Below are 17,165 nucleotides of genomic sequence, written 5' to 3' on the forward strand. Positions count from 1 at the left end.
GATCAGCACTATACCAGCGTTCACATTAGTATAGTGTCCCCAAAAATGCAGCATTAGCGGGATCAGCCCCAGCACCTGCCAGTACCTGCGTTTAGCCCCTACGCTTACCCCCCTCTTCTCCCCCAGAAAGTACAGTGTCAGTAGGTCACTGTCACTTAATACAATGCACACAAAACCGCAGTGTTCGCAGAATCAGGCCTGATCTCTGTTAGCACTTGCCAGTAAATTTTGATGACTCTCAGTACTAGTGCCAAACTACCTTTTTGGTGAACTGGCGAGCACCAGCGGCCTAGTACATCCTCGTCTTTCACATACCAGCACTGCAGTATCACTTGGTGACGTGGCGAGTCCCATAAGTGCTGTACAAGCTGGTGCGGTGGCGAGCACAAGTATTGTCCCGCAACCACCAAGTATTCGCGCACAGGCCCGTGGAGCTCCTAGTATCCTTCCGGATGTGCTTGCAAATCCTGATTGGCAGCCCACAAATTCTGCAGCACCCGTACTTCCCCCATTCACTGCCCAACCCGGAATTCAGGTGGAAACAGCAAATTTAAATACTCCCCTTGATTTTTTGGAGCTGTTTTTCACGGAGGATCTGGATGCATTGATTGTGGATCAAAGCAATTTACATGCACAATTTATCATCGCCAACCAAAATTCAAACCTTGCCAGACGTTCACATGAAAACCCATTACGGTTTCCAAATTTAAATTTTTTTTGGGCCTAACCCTCAACATGGGCATTACTAAAAAAAATGAATTGCAGTTGTATTGGTCCACAGACCCGATTCATCATATGCCCATGTTCTCTGCTGCCATGGCCAGGCACAGATATGAGAGTATAATGTGTTTTATGCTTTTCAATGACAATACACTCTGTCATCCTCGGGGTCACCCTGAATTTGACCGGCTCCACAAAATTCAGCCCCTTGTAAATCAGCTTAACCAAAAAATTTCAGATGTCTATACTCCCCAGCAAAACATCTGCGTTGATGAGTCCCTCATTAATTTTTCTGGCCGCCTTGCATTCAAACACTTTCACTCCAGCAAGCGTGCCAGATATGGGGTCAAGATGTATTAGACCTGTGAGAGGGTAACAGGCTATACATATAAGTTTCGGATTTACGAGGGAAAAGATAGCTCCCCGGATGCCCAGACTACATAGGGAGTAGTGGCAAGATAGTTTGGGACTTGGTGTCAACTTTTTTCCATATGGGGTACCACTTATACGTGGACAATTTTTATTCAGGCGTGCCACTATTTAGACATTTATACAATCTAGGAAGTGGTGCATGTGGCACCGTGTGACCTAATGTGTGCCCACCATTAGAAGTGGGTGGATGCAGGGCGGTATATTCCAATGGTGGGCATACCACACACTTTTTCTGGCAGAGATTTTTTCTCTTTTTTTCATTGAGCCCACAGGCTACATAAAAAAAAAAAGAACATAGCATATATACCCAACAAGGACCAGCAAAGTACTGGTACATCACTAAATTTTGAATGATTATACCAGGATGATGCCTACAGCTGCAGGCTTCAACCTGGTATCGTTTTTTTGAGCCGGCGATCGGCTTTCATGTAAAAGCAATCACAGTGGCTAGTTAGCTGCAGGATTGCTTTTACAAGCAGTGGGAGACGATGCCCCCCCTCCCCCGCTGCCTTCCACAGCCTTCTTCGGGCAGTCCCCTGCCACCGGGGGAACCTGACAATGCAGCCGGTGTTTCTACCAGTTGACCATAGAGCTGATTGGAGACTGGAATGGTGCCAATCGTCTCTATAGTCTAAGAAATCGGAAGCTACAAGCAATTAATCACTTCAGTTTTGCAGGATATAAACAGTGCCATTTGTAAATTGGGAAAGCATCTGATCACATTGATCTTGGTGAGATTAGATAATATAAGGGCAGAGGAGATATCTAGAGTCTTATAGACCTCAGATTTCTCAAAAAAGAATATATGACAAAGCCCATTGAAGTTATAGGGGATATTTTCATTCCCTGTGATAGCATTTAAAGTGATAAAAAAAAAACATGAAAGGGACAGTGTAACAATAATTTTAAAAAATCAAAATAACTTAAAAAAAAAAAAAATCACCCTCGCACGCATCTGCGTGCGCTAGCGTTGATTACATACCGACTTGTGCCGGTATGTAAACAGCGGTTGCACCATGCATGTGAGGTATGGCCATGAACGTCAGATCAAAGGCAGTAATTCTAGCACTAGACCTCCTCTGTAAGTCTAAAATTGTAGCTTGTAAAGTTTGTCACCATTGCACGGGGTATTGTCAGGGAGCAAGGAGCCAGACACACAAGGAGGTGCAATTAAAGGTAGGTTTATTATACAAAAACAAGACAGAGTCTTTGCAAGTCCAACAGCAACAGCGGATGACTTGTTAGGACAGTACCCAGGAAGGATTGTTGCCAGAGCCGAGGTCAGAAGCCAGGAAGGAGGATCGCCAGAGCCGGGGTCAGAAGCCAGGAAGGATGGTCGCCAGAGCTGGGGTCAGAAGCCAGGAAGGAGTCTTGCCAAAGCCAAGTCGGTATCCAGGAAAGCAATGAGAAACTAAAAACGGGAGCTTGCTGCTGTGCAACAGACAGGACACGAATGCAATGGACAGCTACAAACAGCAGACTTATATGTGATAAGCCACCACTTCCTGGAGGAGGAGCCACGGAGCCTGAAAGCATAAAGGATCCAACAATACTTTGCAGACACCTAAGATGGATGCCAGCACATGGAGCAGCACAAGCCCTGAGGAAAGACAGGATCTTGACAGTACCTCCTCCTCAAGGACCCCTCCCCCTCCCCAGCTCAACATAAGGCTTCTGGGGAAAGCGGGCGTGAAAAGCGGGGAGGAGGGCAGGAGCATGAACATCCGTGGAAGGAACCCAGGAACGCTCCTCGGGACCATAACCACGCCAATGGACCAGGAACTGCACCCGACCGCAGACCAACCGAGAGTCCAGGATGCGGCTCCCCTCATACTCCTCATGACCGTCAACCCGGATAGGACGAGGCCGAGGCAGAGAGGCAGTAAAGCGATTTCAGACCAGTGGCTTCAACAGGAATACGTGGAAGACATTGGAGATACGCATCCCAGTAGGAAGAGCAAGGGCATAGGCAACCAGGTTCACCCTGCGGAGGATGCGGAAAGGACCAACAAAATGGGGAGCCAGTCTCGGTGAGGGCACCTGAAGATTGAGGTTACGAGTGGACAACCACACCCGATCTCCGACCTGGTATGAAGGAGCGGGCAACCGTCTACGATCAGCCTGGAGCTTCTGGCGCTGAGCTGAGTCCTTCAAGGACCTCTGGATCTTCCCCCACGAGGAACGCAGGGCAGCAAGATGGTTATCCACAGCTGGAATGTCCTGTGGCGAGAACTCAGGCAATACAGCGGGTTGGAACCCATAGTTGGCCATGAAGGGACACATGCCGAAGGAGGAGTTGACAGCCAAGTTCCTCACAAACTCTGCCCATGGCAGGAGATCGACCCAATTGTCTCGATGGTCTGAGATATAGCAGCAAAGGAATTGTTCCAGGGCCTGGTTGGAACGCTCCGCAGCCCCATTGGACTGCGGGTGGTAGGCCGAAGAGAATGAGAGCTTGATACCCAACTGGGAGCAGAAGGCGCGCCAGAACCTGGACACAAACTGGCTCCCACGGTCCGAGACAATCACCTTAGGCAACCCATGCAAGCGAAAGATCTCCCTGGCGAAAACCGTAGCCAGTTCTTGCGCAGTCGGCAATTTCTTGAACGGAACACAATGGCACATCTTGGAGAAACGATCAATGACCATAAGAATGACCGTATGGCCACGAGACAAGGGAGGTCTACAATAAAATCCATGCCCAGGTGTGACCAGGGACGCTCCCCATTGGGAATGGGTTGCAGAAGGCCTTATGGAAGATGCCGAGGAGATTTATTCTGGGCACAGACAGAACATGCCGCTACATATGAGGCGATGTCGGAACGGAGAGATGGCCACCAGAATAAAACAAGAAACGACCCAGGACAACTGGTTCCTCCCTGGATGACCGGCAGTCTTGGAGTTATGGTAGGTACGCAGCAAGCGGGTGCGCAATCCCTCAGGTACGAAACATCTACCAGCCGGTCTCTGAGAGGGAGAATCAGTTTGAGCCGCCAAAATCTGCTCCCCAAGGGGAGGCCTCAGACTGGTAAGAATGGCAGCCAGGATCTGATCCGGAGGTATGACCGAGGTCGGCTCAGAGTCCTCCCTGGACAGCTCAGAGTATTGCCGCGACAAGGCATCAGCCCTGACATTCTTGGAGCCAGGCAAATAGGAGACTACATAGTTAAAAAGCGACAAGAACAGAGCCCATCTGGCCTGACGGGGCGTCAACCTCTTAGCTTCCGAGAGATACGTCAGGTTCTTGTGGTCAGTGAGAATGAGAACCAGAACCGCAGAACCCTGGAGCAGGTGCCTCCATTCCTTGAGAGCCTGAATAATGGCCAACAACTCCCTGTCTCCAATCTGGTAGTTGCATTCTGCGGAGGAAAGCTTCCTGGAATAGAACCCACAGGGAAGTAGGGGTCCATCGGGCAACCGACGCTGAGACAGGAGGGCGCCTACTCCTGTCTCAGATGCATCAATCTCGAGGACAAAAGGCAACCCAGGATTGGGATGAGACAGAATCAGAGGTGAAGCAAAGGCGGATTTCAGAGCTGTGAAAGCTAAGATGGCCTCGGATGACCACTCGTGGGGATTACTGACCTTCTTGGTCAAATCTGAGAGAGGCTTGGCCAGCGTGGAGAAGTTCCTGATAAACTTCAGATAATAGTTGGCAAATCCCAAAAAGCGCTGAATCGACCGAAGACCACTGGGACGAGGCCCCTGCAGAACCGCCAAAACCTTCTGAGGGTCCATGGAAAATCCCACAGCGGAAATGATGTAGCCCAAAAAGGCAACCTGGGATCGGTGAAATTCACACTTCTCGAGCTTACAGAAAAGCTCATTCTCACGTAACCGTTGCAGCACCCGCTTAACATCCTGGATATGAGACTCCATAGACGCAGAGTAAACCAGGATGTCGTCCAAGTAAACCACCACGCACTGCTGCAACAAGTCACGAAAGACATCATTAATGAACTCTTGAAAGACCGCGTGCGCGTTACACAACCCGAAGGGCATAACCAGGGATTCATAGTGGCCTGTTCTGCTGTTGAACGGGGTCTTCCACTCGTTGCTCTCCTTGATCCATACGAGGTTGTACGAAGCCCTAAGGTCGAGTTTAGTAAAGACCGTTGCTCCCTTGAGGCGGTTGAACAACTCGGTAATCAACGGAATTGGGTAAGCATTGTTTATCGTGATTCGTTTGAGACCCCTAAAATCAATGCAAGGCCTCAATTCACCGCCCTTCTTTTTCGCGAAGAAAAAGCCAGCACCTGCTGGAGAAGTAGACTTGCGAATGTGCCCCTGGGAAAGCGCATCCGCAACGTACTCCTCCATGGCCTGATTCTCCGCAACCGAAAGAGGATACACCCTGCCACGTGGAGGAGTGGCACCGGGTTGTAAGGTTATGGCACAATCGTATGGACGATGAGGAGGCAGGGCACCGACACGCACCTTGTCAAACACGTCCAGGTACTCCCCTTAGTCAGTGGGCAACACAGAGTCCGAGGAGGCACACAACACCTTAACAGATCCACGGATGCAACCGGCCCCACACTGTGGAGACCACAAGAGAATCTCGGCCGACCGCCAATCAAAGGTCGGATTGTGCTTCTGAAGCCAGGGATATCCCAAAACCATGGAGTAGTGTGGGGAAGAAATTACCTGGAAACAGGCCAACTCCCTGTGAACAGCCCCAATAGCTACTTCAACCGGCAGGGTCTCGTGGGTAACCTGCGGCAGTTGCAGGGGCCTGCCATCTATCGCCTCGAGGACCAATGGAGTAACTCGAGCCTGCAGAGGAATAGAGTACTGGGCAGCAAACAAACTGTCCATAAACAACCTGCCAGCACCAGAGTCTACCAAAGCCTGGGCCGTCACCGAGCCTTCCGCCCAAGAGAGGACAACGGTGATTAGCGGTTTTATCTTTGCGGGAAACCGGGGACGAGGAAACTTTACTCAAGATCTCCCCCGACAGGATATAGGGTGCGAGCGTTTCCCGGACAGACCGGACAGGACTGCCGAAAATGCTCACCGAGACCACAGTACAGGCAGCGACCCTCGACGCCTGCTCCCCTCGGAAAGGCGAGCAAACCCCAGCTGCATGGGCTCACTGCCGGACAAACCATCCCCAGGAGGCGTGGGAGGAGAGGGAGGAACGGGTGGGACAGAAAACGTAGGCGCCAATTAGTTAGGAGGCCTCCGCAGACGCTCCTTAAGTGAAGGCCTCTCCCTGAGCCTGGTGTCAATCAGGATTAGGAAGGAAATGAGTGCTTCGAGCTCCACAGGCAGTTCTTTGGCTGCAATCTCGTCCTTCAACGCATCTGAGAGACCATGAGAGAAAGCAGCCACCAGAGCCTCATTGTTCCAACCCACCTCTGCCGCCACGGTATGAAATTCTATGGCGTACTCGTCAACGGTTCGTGAACACTGATGCATGGACATGAGCAGCTTAGCAGCAGAGGCGGAGCGAGCAGGCACATCAAATACCATACGGAAGGAGGCAACAAAACCGGCAAACTCGTGAATCACAGGGTTATCGTTCTCCCATAAGGGATTTGCCCAGGCCAAGGCCTTGTCCGAGAGCAGCGAGATTAGGAAGCCCACCTTTGACCTCTCAGTGGGAAAAGCGTGGGGTATCAATAAAAAATATATGCCCACTTGGTTAAGGAAACCCCGACACTGACTCGGCTCACCCCCAAAGTGCTGTGGAAGGGGGGCTGAACCAGTCACACCTCTGGGCACCGCAGGTGCGGCAGCAGATGTGGAGGTAGGCGCAACAACCGGAGCAACAGCGGGAGTGACAACCGGCCTAATAGCACCAGGAGTAAGGTGCGCTGTGCATGCAAGCAGCGTCTGCAACGCCTGAGCAAACTGACCCAACAAAGAGATCCTGCTGATCAAGTCTGGCAACCAACTTAGGGAGCGAGGGAGTACCTGCACCGTCAGGATTCATGGCATTCTTGTAGTGTCAGGGAGCGAGGAGCCAGACACGCAGGGAGGTGCAATTAAAGGTAGGTTTATTATACAAAAACAGGACAGAGTCTATGCAAGTCCAACAGCAACAGCAGATGACTTGGTAGGACAGTAGCCAGGAAGGATGGTCGCCAGAGCCGAGGTCAGAAGCCAGAAAGGATGATCGCCAGAGCCGGGGTCAGAAGCCAGGAAGGATGGTCGCCAGAGTCGGGGTCAGAAGCCAGGAAGGATGGTCGCCAGAGCCGGGGTCAGAAGCCAGGAAGGATGGTCACCAGTGCCGGGGTCAGAAGCCAGGAAGGATGGTCACCAGAGCCGGGGTCAGAAGCCAGGAAGGATGGTCGCCAGAGCCGGGGTCAGAAGCCAGGAAGGATGGTAGCCAGAGCCAGGGTCAGAAGCCAGGAAGGAGTCTTGCCAAAGCCGAGTCGGTATTCAGGAGAGCAATGAGAAACCAAAAGGGGAGCTTGCTGCTGTGCAACAGACAGGACATGAATGCAATGGACAGCTACAAACAGCAGATTTATATGTGATAAGCCGCCACCTCCTGGGGGAAGAGCCACAGAGGCTGAAAGCATAAAGAATCCCACAATGCTTTGCATACACCTAAGATGGATGCCAGCACATGGAGCAGCACAAGCCCTGAGGAAAGGTAGGACCTTGACAGGCATGCACAGTTTTAAAGCATGTCATGTTTGGTAGCCATTTACTCGGCATACCATCATCTTTTATATATTATCAAATAATTGGCCAATATATTTTGCTTTTGTGCATTAAAAGTAAAAAAAAGTGTATGTTTTGCAAAAAATCTGCGTTTGAAAAGTCGCTACGTGGGTACAATGTGACATACAAAAATTACAGCACCCACCATTTTATTCACTAGGGTGTCTGCTTTAAAAAAAATATAATGTTTGGGGGTTCAAAGTAACTTCCTAGCAAAAAAAACAGATTTTTTTAATGGGAACAAAGTGTCAGAAAAGGTTTAGTCTTCAGGTGGTTAGAAGAGTGAACGATGTGTGGCATAAACTTCTAATGCTGGGCATAAAATGCCCCCACCCCCCAAAATGACCCCTTTTTTTGAAAGTAGACACCCCAACCTATTTGCTGAGAGGCATGTTGAATCAATAGAATTTATTTTTTCACCACAAGTTCTTGGAAAATTACACAAAATTGTCTCTTAAAATGATTTATTGCTCATACATGCCATGGGTATATGTGGAATTACTCCCCAAAATACATTCTGCTACTTCTCCCGAGTATGGGTGTACCACATGTGAGAGATGTTTTGGCGGTCTAGCCAAGTACAGGACCCCAATATCCAATAAGCACCTTCAGGCTTTTAAAGGACTTTATTTCCTCATATATTTGACTCAGCAATCAGCATTGGGGAGGGCAGCCTGCAGCAGTGAAGTTCAGAAAGGAGAAGCGCCAGAGGGGAGAGAGCTAAAGGAGATGCCGGTTTTGCGGAGCACAGGATCATTCTTCCATTGGGCTGTACACACACTGTTTGATTACCCCTTCACCTACCTACAGCTGCCGAGAGATGAGTATCTAGTGGAGGACATAGGGGGCAAGGTATTCAATTTGTTTACTTACAGCCCAATGGAAGAACGATCCTGTGTCATCAGCAACATGGAGGAGCACTGTTTTGACAGAAGGGGAGAGCTCAGCACAACCCACACCTACTCCCAGGAATGGTACACAATACAGGGGGGGAGAGAACAATTATTTGTGGATAGGGGGCTATTAGTACTGGGAAGATGGGAAGGTTATGTGCATTAGGGGGATATATGCTAGAAGGGGCGGGGGAATTGAGCCAGAAGGGAGGATTGGGGGGGAATGTTTGTGTTGGGAGTTTGGGCTACAAGGGGGGGATTTGGGTGGGGAGGATTTGTCCTGGTAAGGGTAATTTGGAGGGGGTTATGTTAGGAGGAGGGATTTGGGGGAAATTCATCCTAGGAGGGGGGATTGGAGGGAGAGGATTTGTGCTGGGATGGGGGGGGGGATTTTATGCCAGGAGGGGGTTGGGGAATTTGGGCTAATAGGGGGGACTGTGGGATGTTGTGCTGGGGGATGGTTGGGGGAGAGGATTTCTGTTTGGATAGGAAATTTGAGAGGTGGGAGGATGTGTGCCAGGAAAGGTGAGTTTTTTTGAGTGACAGATATTTGTGCTAGCAGAGGGAAATTGGGGTGGGGTTTGAGCTGGGAGGTGGGATTTGGGGCAAAGATTTGTGCTGGGAGGGGGGATTTAAAGCGGGGAGGGAGTAGAGGACATTTTTTAATTTTTGTTTGCAGACATAATGTATTCTAAGGGGGTGAATGTGCTGATTAGTGCTGTCTTGTTTTTTTTTTTATGAGGAGGGAATTATGCTGAAACAGGATGCTCACACTTCAGGGGCACAGTTTGTCATTTTCTCCCTAGACGATAGAAGACCTTGTCCCGGCACTGCCCTCACTACACACAAGGCACTCAATATATCTCCCCCTCCCCACACAGCACATAGCTGAGTTCAGATTCCCTTACAAACACAGGCCCAACCTGTACAGTGTAAAGCTGGCTGTTCTTTTGCAGTTGTGACCTGTGAAATCCCCAGATCTGAATGTCAGCACAGTTGCAGTAGCCAGCTTTACACTGTGCAAATTGAGGCTGTGTCTGTAAGGGAATCCAATGTGAGCTGTGTTCTGTGTGGGGAGGAAAAGATCATCTGAGTGCATAGGCTGTGTGCAGTGTGGGGAAAGGAGGAGAAGCTCTGCTGTGTGCTTTGCCACCAGTAACCCTGTCCTCTTCTCTGCTGACTCCTGTACTCTGCATCACTGGCCCTGTCCTCTACTCTGCTGACTCCCTGTACCCAGCTGACCCCTGTACACTGCCCTTCTGACCACTGTCCTCTGACCTGCTTAATCCCATTTTCTCTGCCTTGCTGACCCCTATCTTCTGCCCTACCGACTGTCTGTACACTGCCCTACTGACTCTTCTACACTCCCCTGTTGACCTTTCATCGTATGCCCTGTTCTCCATCCTGCTGACCCCTGTCCTCTGCCCTTCTGACCTCCCATCCTCAACCCTGCTGTCCCTTGCCCCACTGACTGCATGTACATTGTCCTACTGACTATTGTACACTCCCCTGTTGACCTCTCATCCTCTGCCCTGCTGACCCACTGCTCGCTGCCCTGCTAATCCCTGTACGCTGCCTTGATAACCCATTGTACACTTCCCTACAAATGAATGGCCTCTGTACTCTGCCCTACAAGCTTCTGACCCTATTCTCTGCCCTGCACACTGCCCTACTGACCTCATATCCTCTGCCCCCTAACATTTCTTACTGCACCCCCACAGCAGTCAGGCTAGATGCGGCGCTGGGCTAAACAAGATCTTGATGTGTATAACCAGCTTTGCATTGCTTCAATTGACCACATTTGTATTAATTACTGAAAAGCTTTTTGTTTTTGTGTTTGTTACAGCTGAAAGGGTTACTTCCCTTAATAAAGACTGGCATAGGCCATGCCTAAAATGTGAGAAATGTGGAAAGACTCTGAGTCCTGGTGGTCATGCTGAGGTATAGTATACTATGGTATTGTGTCAATACTTCATTGTAGTTGTACAGCATAACTTTCTATCGCTTCACAGTTTTTGAGACACTTTCAATATTCTAGTTAAATATTTTAAAGCTGCACTCCAGAGAGGTAGCTAAATACATATTTTATATTATTGTTTGTGAATATACTGTGTAGTTGGAGTAGCACCAATTGTGCTTGCAGTTGAACTGCTTACTCTAGAGATCCAGGGATCTCCAAGCTTTCTAAATGAAGGGCCAGTTTTCTGTCCTTCAGACTTTATGGGAGGCAGACTGTGGCCATTAGGAGTTGAAAATATCCTGGTGTTGGTGGGAGTAAACAATGCTGCATCATTTTGGTCAGTGGGAGGAATTGTGCCCTATCATTGATGTCGGTCAGAGGAATAGTGCACCATCCTTGGTGTCAGTGGGAGGAATAGTGCCCCATCGTTGGTATCAGTGGGAGAAATAGTGCCCCATCGTTAGTATCATTGGGAGGAATAGTGACCCATCATTGTCATCATAGGAGGAATAGCGCCCCATCATTGCTATCATAGGGAGGAACAGCGCCCCATCATTGGTGTCAGTCGGAGGAATAGTGTCCTATAGATGGTGTCAGTGGGAGGAATAGTGCCCCATCATTGATGTCAGTGGGAGGAATAGTGCCCCATCATTGGTATCAATGAGATGAATAGTCCCCCATCACTGGTGTCAGTGGAAGGAATAGTGTCCCATTGTTGGTATCATTGGGAGGAACAGTGACCCATCATTAGTATCAGGGGAGGTATAGTGCCCCATCATTGGTGTCAATGGGAGGAATAGTACCCCATCATTGGTATCCTAGGGAGGAATAGTGCCCACCTTTGGTATCATAGGCAGGAATAGTACCCCATCATTGGTGTCAGTGGGAGAAATAGTGTCCTATAATTGGTGTCAGTGGAAGGAATAGTGCCCCATCATTGGTGTCAGTGGGAGGATTAGTGCCCCATCCTTGGTATCAATGGGAGGAATAGTACTCAATTGTTGATATCAGTTGGATGAATAGTACCTCATCATTGGTATTAGTGAAAGAAACAGTACCCCTATCGTTACAATGCCCAATCATTGGTATTAGGGGGAGGAATAGTACCCCATCATTGGTGTCAGTGGGAGGAATAGTGCCCCTTCATTGGTATTCTGGGGAGGAATAATGCTCCATCATTGGTATGTTTGGGAGGAATAGTGCTCCATTGTATCAACCACTGACACCAGTCAGTGGGAGGAATAGTTTCCCATCATTGGCACTAGTGGGAGAAACAGTACCCCTATCGTTACAGTGCCCTATCATTGGTGTCAGTGGGAGGAATAGTGCCCCATCAGTGGTATTGGGGAGGGGGGTATAATATTCCTTTATCGTGTCAGTGGGAGGAATAGTGCCTCATCATTGGTGTCAGTGAGAGGAATAGCACCCCATTGTTTGTGTCAATGGCAAGAACTATGCCCTACTGTTGCTGTCAGTGGGAGGAATAATGCCCCTAGGGCTGAATAAAAGCAAGCAAAAGGCTGCAGAGAGACCACTGCTCTAGATAATAATACAGCCAATAGATAGTCAAAACCTGATCCTTCCATATAAGTTCTTAGGCACTATTCCTCCCACAGTCAACTCCTGTAAACTGAGCCAATACAGCAGACCTGTTATTTAGATATCCCTCACCAAGTGTCCTACTTTAAAACCCCTAGAGTATTGAGGTAGGTAGGTGAGTATATGGTGAACAAAATGTGGCTCAAGAGCCATTCCTTATTAGTTACTTTCACAGGTCTTGTGGAATATGCACAGGAAATGCACTAGACTCCACAAATCACTAGGCATAACTGTAGCTTTTGATAGGTGGTTTCCTCTTGTATGATCAAGGCTGCTAAGTGTTAAAGTGGCATCCTATTTGTGTTTTTGAAGTAAAACTCAAAAACTGGGTGCCTTAAAGATGTAGAATGGGGCACAATGGAGCGATGACTGTGGCCCAATGGCACTGAAATATCAAACGTTAGTAGGCTCTTGAAGAAGCATGTTGTTCTTCCAGGTGGAGTGGCAGGGCCACAAGCTTGACATATATTACCTGTAACTGTAAATATCTATAAATGACAGCCAGCAAAAGTATTTTTATCTATGTTTATTTTCTCCTTTCCCTAGCATGATGGCAAGCCCTACTGCAATCAACCTTGTTATTCAGCATTGTTTGGCCCAAAAGGTGGGAATAATATCTGAATATGCATCTGTCTTGAAGATCTAGGCTAATGTTGATTGTCCTGTAGATTACTTTTTTAACTGTATTTTTCTAAAAGTATATGTTAAAAAAGCTTATATTTTGCTATTTAGGCTTTGGACGAGGTGGAACAGAAAGCCACACTTTCAAATAAGTAAGTCAGCATATACTCTGCATGGATTATATAAAATCAGTTTAGAAAGTTTTCATAATTCATAGTTTTCATTTAGGTTTCCATGGTCTCCAGCTAACAAAATTACTATCCATTGACTTATACAAGAGGTTTAAATAAAAATTCAGATACATGGCCAAAGCTCTACTACTTTAATTACAAAAAATAGCTATTTTTTGTAAAACAATGTTTAGACTCACAAAATACAATTTCCCTTGTTATAATAGCATGTCTCTCTGCTATGGTATACTCACTACACTTCAGGTTGTTGGAAATGAATGTGTGGTGTGGCTCAGAGTTCTTAGTAGAGATACTAAGGTTGCAGCTAATCTTCTCTATCTTCCTTTTGCAGTAGTGAATTGGTAGCCTTCTAATATGAAAAGACAGAAGGTGCTAAGCTGTTGAAAAACAACTAAAGCCTAACTTTTTTGTTTTTCTGCTTTGAACTTGAGCCAAAACCTCTTTTCCATTTTGCATAGACTATGGAATAAAAAAAACCTGTCAAGTTTTTTTTTTCCTTCATTGTCTGTGTCCCATTAGGGAGATTTCCCTTTACATAATGTACTGTAGACTAAGGACTGCAACTGCGGAAGTCAGTTAGAGTTGCTTTTAAAAAGCAAACACACTGTAAAGGTAGACATTACAGTTACAATACAATTTGGTACAAGAGGAAACAGAAGGCGCTGCTCTTTAGAGCTTACAATCTAGTTTACATTTCGAATTTGTTTTCTAATTTGATTTTTTCTAATTCAATTCAAATTTAATTTTGTTATTTCGGATTCGTTTAAATTAGTTACTATTGTAATTCGGAAATCCAGATACATCCAAATCTTCGAATACCAAAAATGTAGTCCGATTTTTGTAACAAAAATGCACACATCTAGTTCCGTCTAGTTTCCACTTACATCATGTTTAGTCTACAGGAAATAAAGTGAAGGAAACTCCTAAATAGGACACCGCCAGCGGAACTCCCCAATTGTTCAACCTGATTGATGTGGGCTGTCATTGTTGGATGTTGTGATTGACGATGGATGTACATTGTGGGATTTTTTTTCAATTCCTTAATTTGTCAGACATTTGGGTGTGCTTTATTTCTAGGGTACATTTTTTGAACGAGTAGAGGTATTTTGTACCCCCTAATCATTCATATGGGGCTGTGGTATCTTGGGGCCCCCTTATTGTTAAAGGAGGCTTCCAGATTCCGATAAGGCCTGTCAGGGATCCGGGTATGACCAGAGATGTGTGGACTGACACAGGGAAACAGCAGGCTTCAGAAATGATTAAATAATAATAATATTTATTATGAGCTGCACAAAATAAACAAACACAGTGCAAAACAAAACAAACCTTAAACTAATAGGTACAGGTGCAGTCAGGGCTGGAGAGGTGGAGTGGTCAGGCAGGCCGGGTCCGAAACAATCAGGCAGAAAGGTACAACGGGAGCAGGCAGAAGAATGGTCAGGAATAGCCGGGTCAGTGCAGGCGGAGTTCTATCAGAGTCAGAGTCAAGCAGGAGAGTCGAGCAGGCAGGAGACAGGAAAACGGCACATGGGAAACAAACACCAAGGCACTGACTGCAGGTCTGGCCATTCCTTAAATACACCTCCTGCAATCAGCCTCAGGTGATGGCTGACTGCAGGAGTGAGCTTCTGGTTGCTGAGAGCACCCGCTGGCCAGCCCTGGTACTGCAGCCCACAAGGCAGGTGCATCCCACCACCATTGGTGAGTCCATTCCTTGCAAGGCCTCTGCACATGGACCCCCGCAACCACTGACCAGGGTTGTGGGGAAGAGGCCCCTGTCCTCATCAACATGGCGCAAGGTACTTCCTTCCTCGCAAGCTACTTCTCCTCCATGTTGGTATGGATTCTGGGGTGCTCACACTTTTTTTTTTTCTTGTTTCTTTTATGTGAATAAAAATCCATTTCATACTAGTATGAATGTTTAGTCCCGGTTCACATATATGCGAATCTAGATGTGTTTTGAACGGCTCCAATTCACATGACATGTGAACCAAAAGGGTTTAGTGTGTCGCCCGTTCACAAATGTATGGGCCCACCACATTGCAATTTGTAAAAGAGTCCTGTGCCATTTTCAGCCCAGTTCCGGTGTGATTTCCAATGTCATACACTTTAACAATTTGCATTGGAAGCACACCTGAACTGCTGAATGAAATTGCTGCTGACTCTTTTACAAATTGCAGTGCAAAATGGCCCTGCACATATGTGAACTCAGGCTCATTGGGACTTCATGCTGTTTTTTTTTCCTCATTATCCCGCTGTTTGTTTACATTCACCTGTCAGTCGCAGATCCCTGGCTGACATCTGAAAGGGTGAGTCACTGGTTTTTAGGACACCAGTGGGCATCAGCTTCTTGACCGCCAGGAGGAAAATTGCAAAAATTTGACTTCACTCTGCAGGTTTGTTCAACCAAGCACTCATTCTTTCAGCTATTTGCACAAGATTCAAACAGTGCAGTGAAGTCTCCTTTGTAGTGTTCTACTTCTGTTTAAATGTTCTTAGCTTTTTAACTCTCACAGTTAAATGTTCTTCAGCTATTTTTCTCATAGGATCAAATGCTAAGGATTGTTACATTCACCTGGCGAAAGTAAACTATTACACACAAATCACAAAATATATGGGAATTATTTGTTAGCGCCCAGTTATACCGGTGTGATTTGGAAATTGAAATCGCACCTGAAATCATATCAAGTGAATGTCAGTGTCTTAACATTTGCGATTTGCTGCAGCGCGATTTCTAAAGTAGTTCTTGTATTACTTTTTATGCAGTTTTGTTGCGATTTCACATACATAGAATATAATGGAAATCACACTGCAAATTGCAAGAAATCATTGAAAATCTTCACAAGTAGCAATAATATCTTCAGTAACTTGCCAACATTTAATCATCCTAATCTATTTGATTCACCCCGAAGAGTTATAGAACATTCAACCAATAGAGAAAATAGCCTAACACTATAAACTAAAAACATGCAGCCTGAAGAAGAAATACAATGGCAAGAAACACAAATTTCAAACTGATTTCAGATGAACAAGTACTGTATACGGAACAGTTTTTGTGCAATAAGAAGCACTGTAAAAAAGAGCAACAATGAAATAGTTGTGGAATTTCACAGCGGCAGTTCTTCACAAAAATTACTTTTAAAATAAATATTAGAATATTAAATATATTTCTCTGTATCACACTAATTATATTCTTATCTAATTTGTAGGTCTGTTGGTTTGCAATCTGGAGGAAAACAGAATCTACTAGAAATTAATTTGTATCTCTTACTGCATGATGACATGAAAATGCTTACATACTAATTACAAACTCTAAAAATGGCAATCTTGTGCTTTGCCATCCACTTAACATTTATGTCACAACATAGTGAAATCAAAATGCTCTGTTCCTTTAGTACCACTGAAAAATGACTCTTACTCATATACAATAAATATTATGCAAGTGTACTGTACATGATTGATACAAAATAAAAGGATTTTTTAACAAAATGCCAGACTTATTTATTGTGTACACAAATGAATATGCATGCCTAGGTTGATTTCCCCTGGAGGTAGACCAATGGTGCTCCAAAGCTCACAGTGTCTTCCTGGTATTTTAAGCAGCCTAGGAGTATAAGCTAGCAACTCATTCTCCCAATAAAAGTAATTTATTCATAAAGGGTACTGTGTGCAAGTTACAGCTGCTTACGTGTTCGGTAAAAAAAAAAACATATTCATAGCCCATAGGCTATGAATAAGGTTTTTACAGAAAAAAGTTTTTCTTTGTTTCTATTATAAAATTCTGCAAACAGATAATTTTTCTCCTTCACTGATGTGCACTGATAGGCAGCACTGGTGGGCGGCACTGCTGGGCACTGATCATCAGGGCACTGGAAATCTCCTTCTCTTGCTCTTGCCACTCATCACCATGTAAACAAAACACCAAATATAGTGTTTATCAGACAGATAAAACCTACTCATACAGCCTTAGGGGTATATACAGTGGGGCAAAAAAGTATTTAGTCAGCCACCAATTGTGCAAGTTCTCCCACTTAAAAAGATGAGAGAGGCCTGTAATTGGCATCATAGATAGAC

General features: G+C 46.3%; 1 protein-coding gene across 1 annotated transcript in view; it reads left to right on the plus strand.

Moving 5' to 3' along the window:
- CRIP1 (cysteine rich protein 1) overlaps positions 1-16,580 on the plus strand; it is a 56,592-nt gene extending 40,012 nt beyond the window's left edge. Inside the window, exons 2-5 of the mRNA XM_089686690.1 lie at positions 10,567-10,661; positions 12,826-12,883; positions 13,012-13,052; positions 16,301-16,580. Of these exons, the coding sequence (XP_089542816.1) occupies positions 10,567-10,661; positions 12,826-12,883; positions 13,012-13,052 (194 nt within the window). The 3' untranslated portion in view covers positions 16,301-16,580. The remainder of the gene's footprint in view (positions 1-10,566; positions 10,662-12,825; positions 12,884-13,011; positions 13,053-16,300) is intronic.
- Positions 16,581-17,165: the final 585 nt, after the last annotated feature.

This window comes from Staurois parvus, unplaced genomic scaffold (genome assembly GCF_062004578.1).
Source record: "Staurois parvus isolate SC_StPar_1 unplaced genomic scaffold, SC_StPar_1.0 ptg000406l, whole genome shotgun sequence".
Lineage (NCBI taxonomy): Eukaryota > Metazoa > Chordata > Amphibia > Anura > Ranidae > Staurois > Staurois parvus.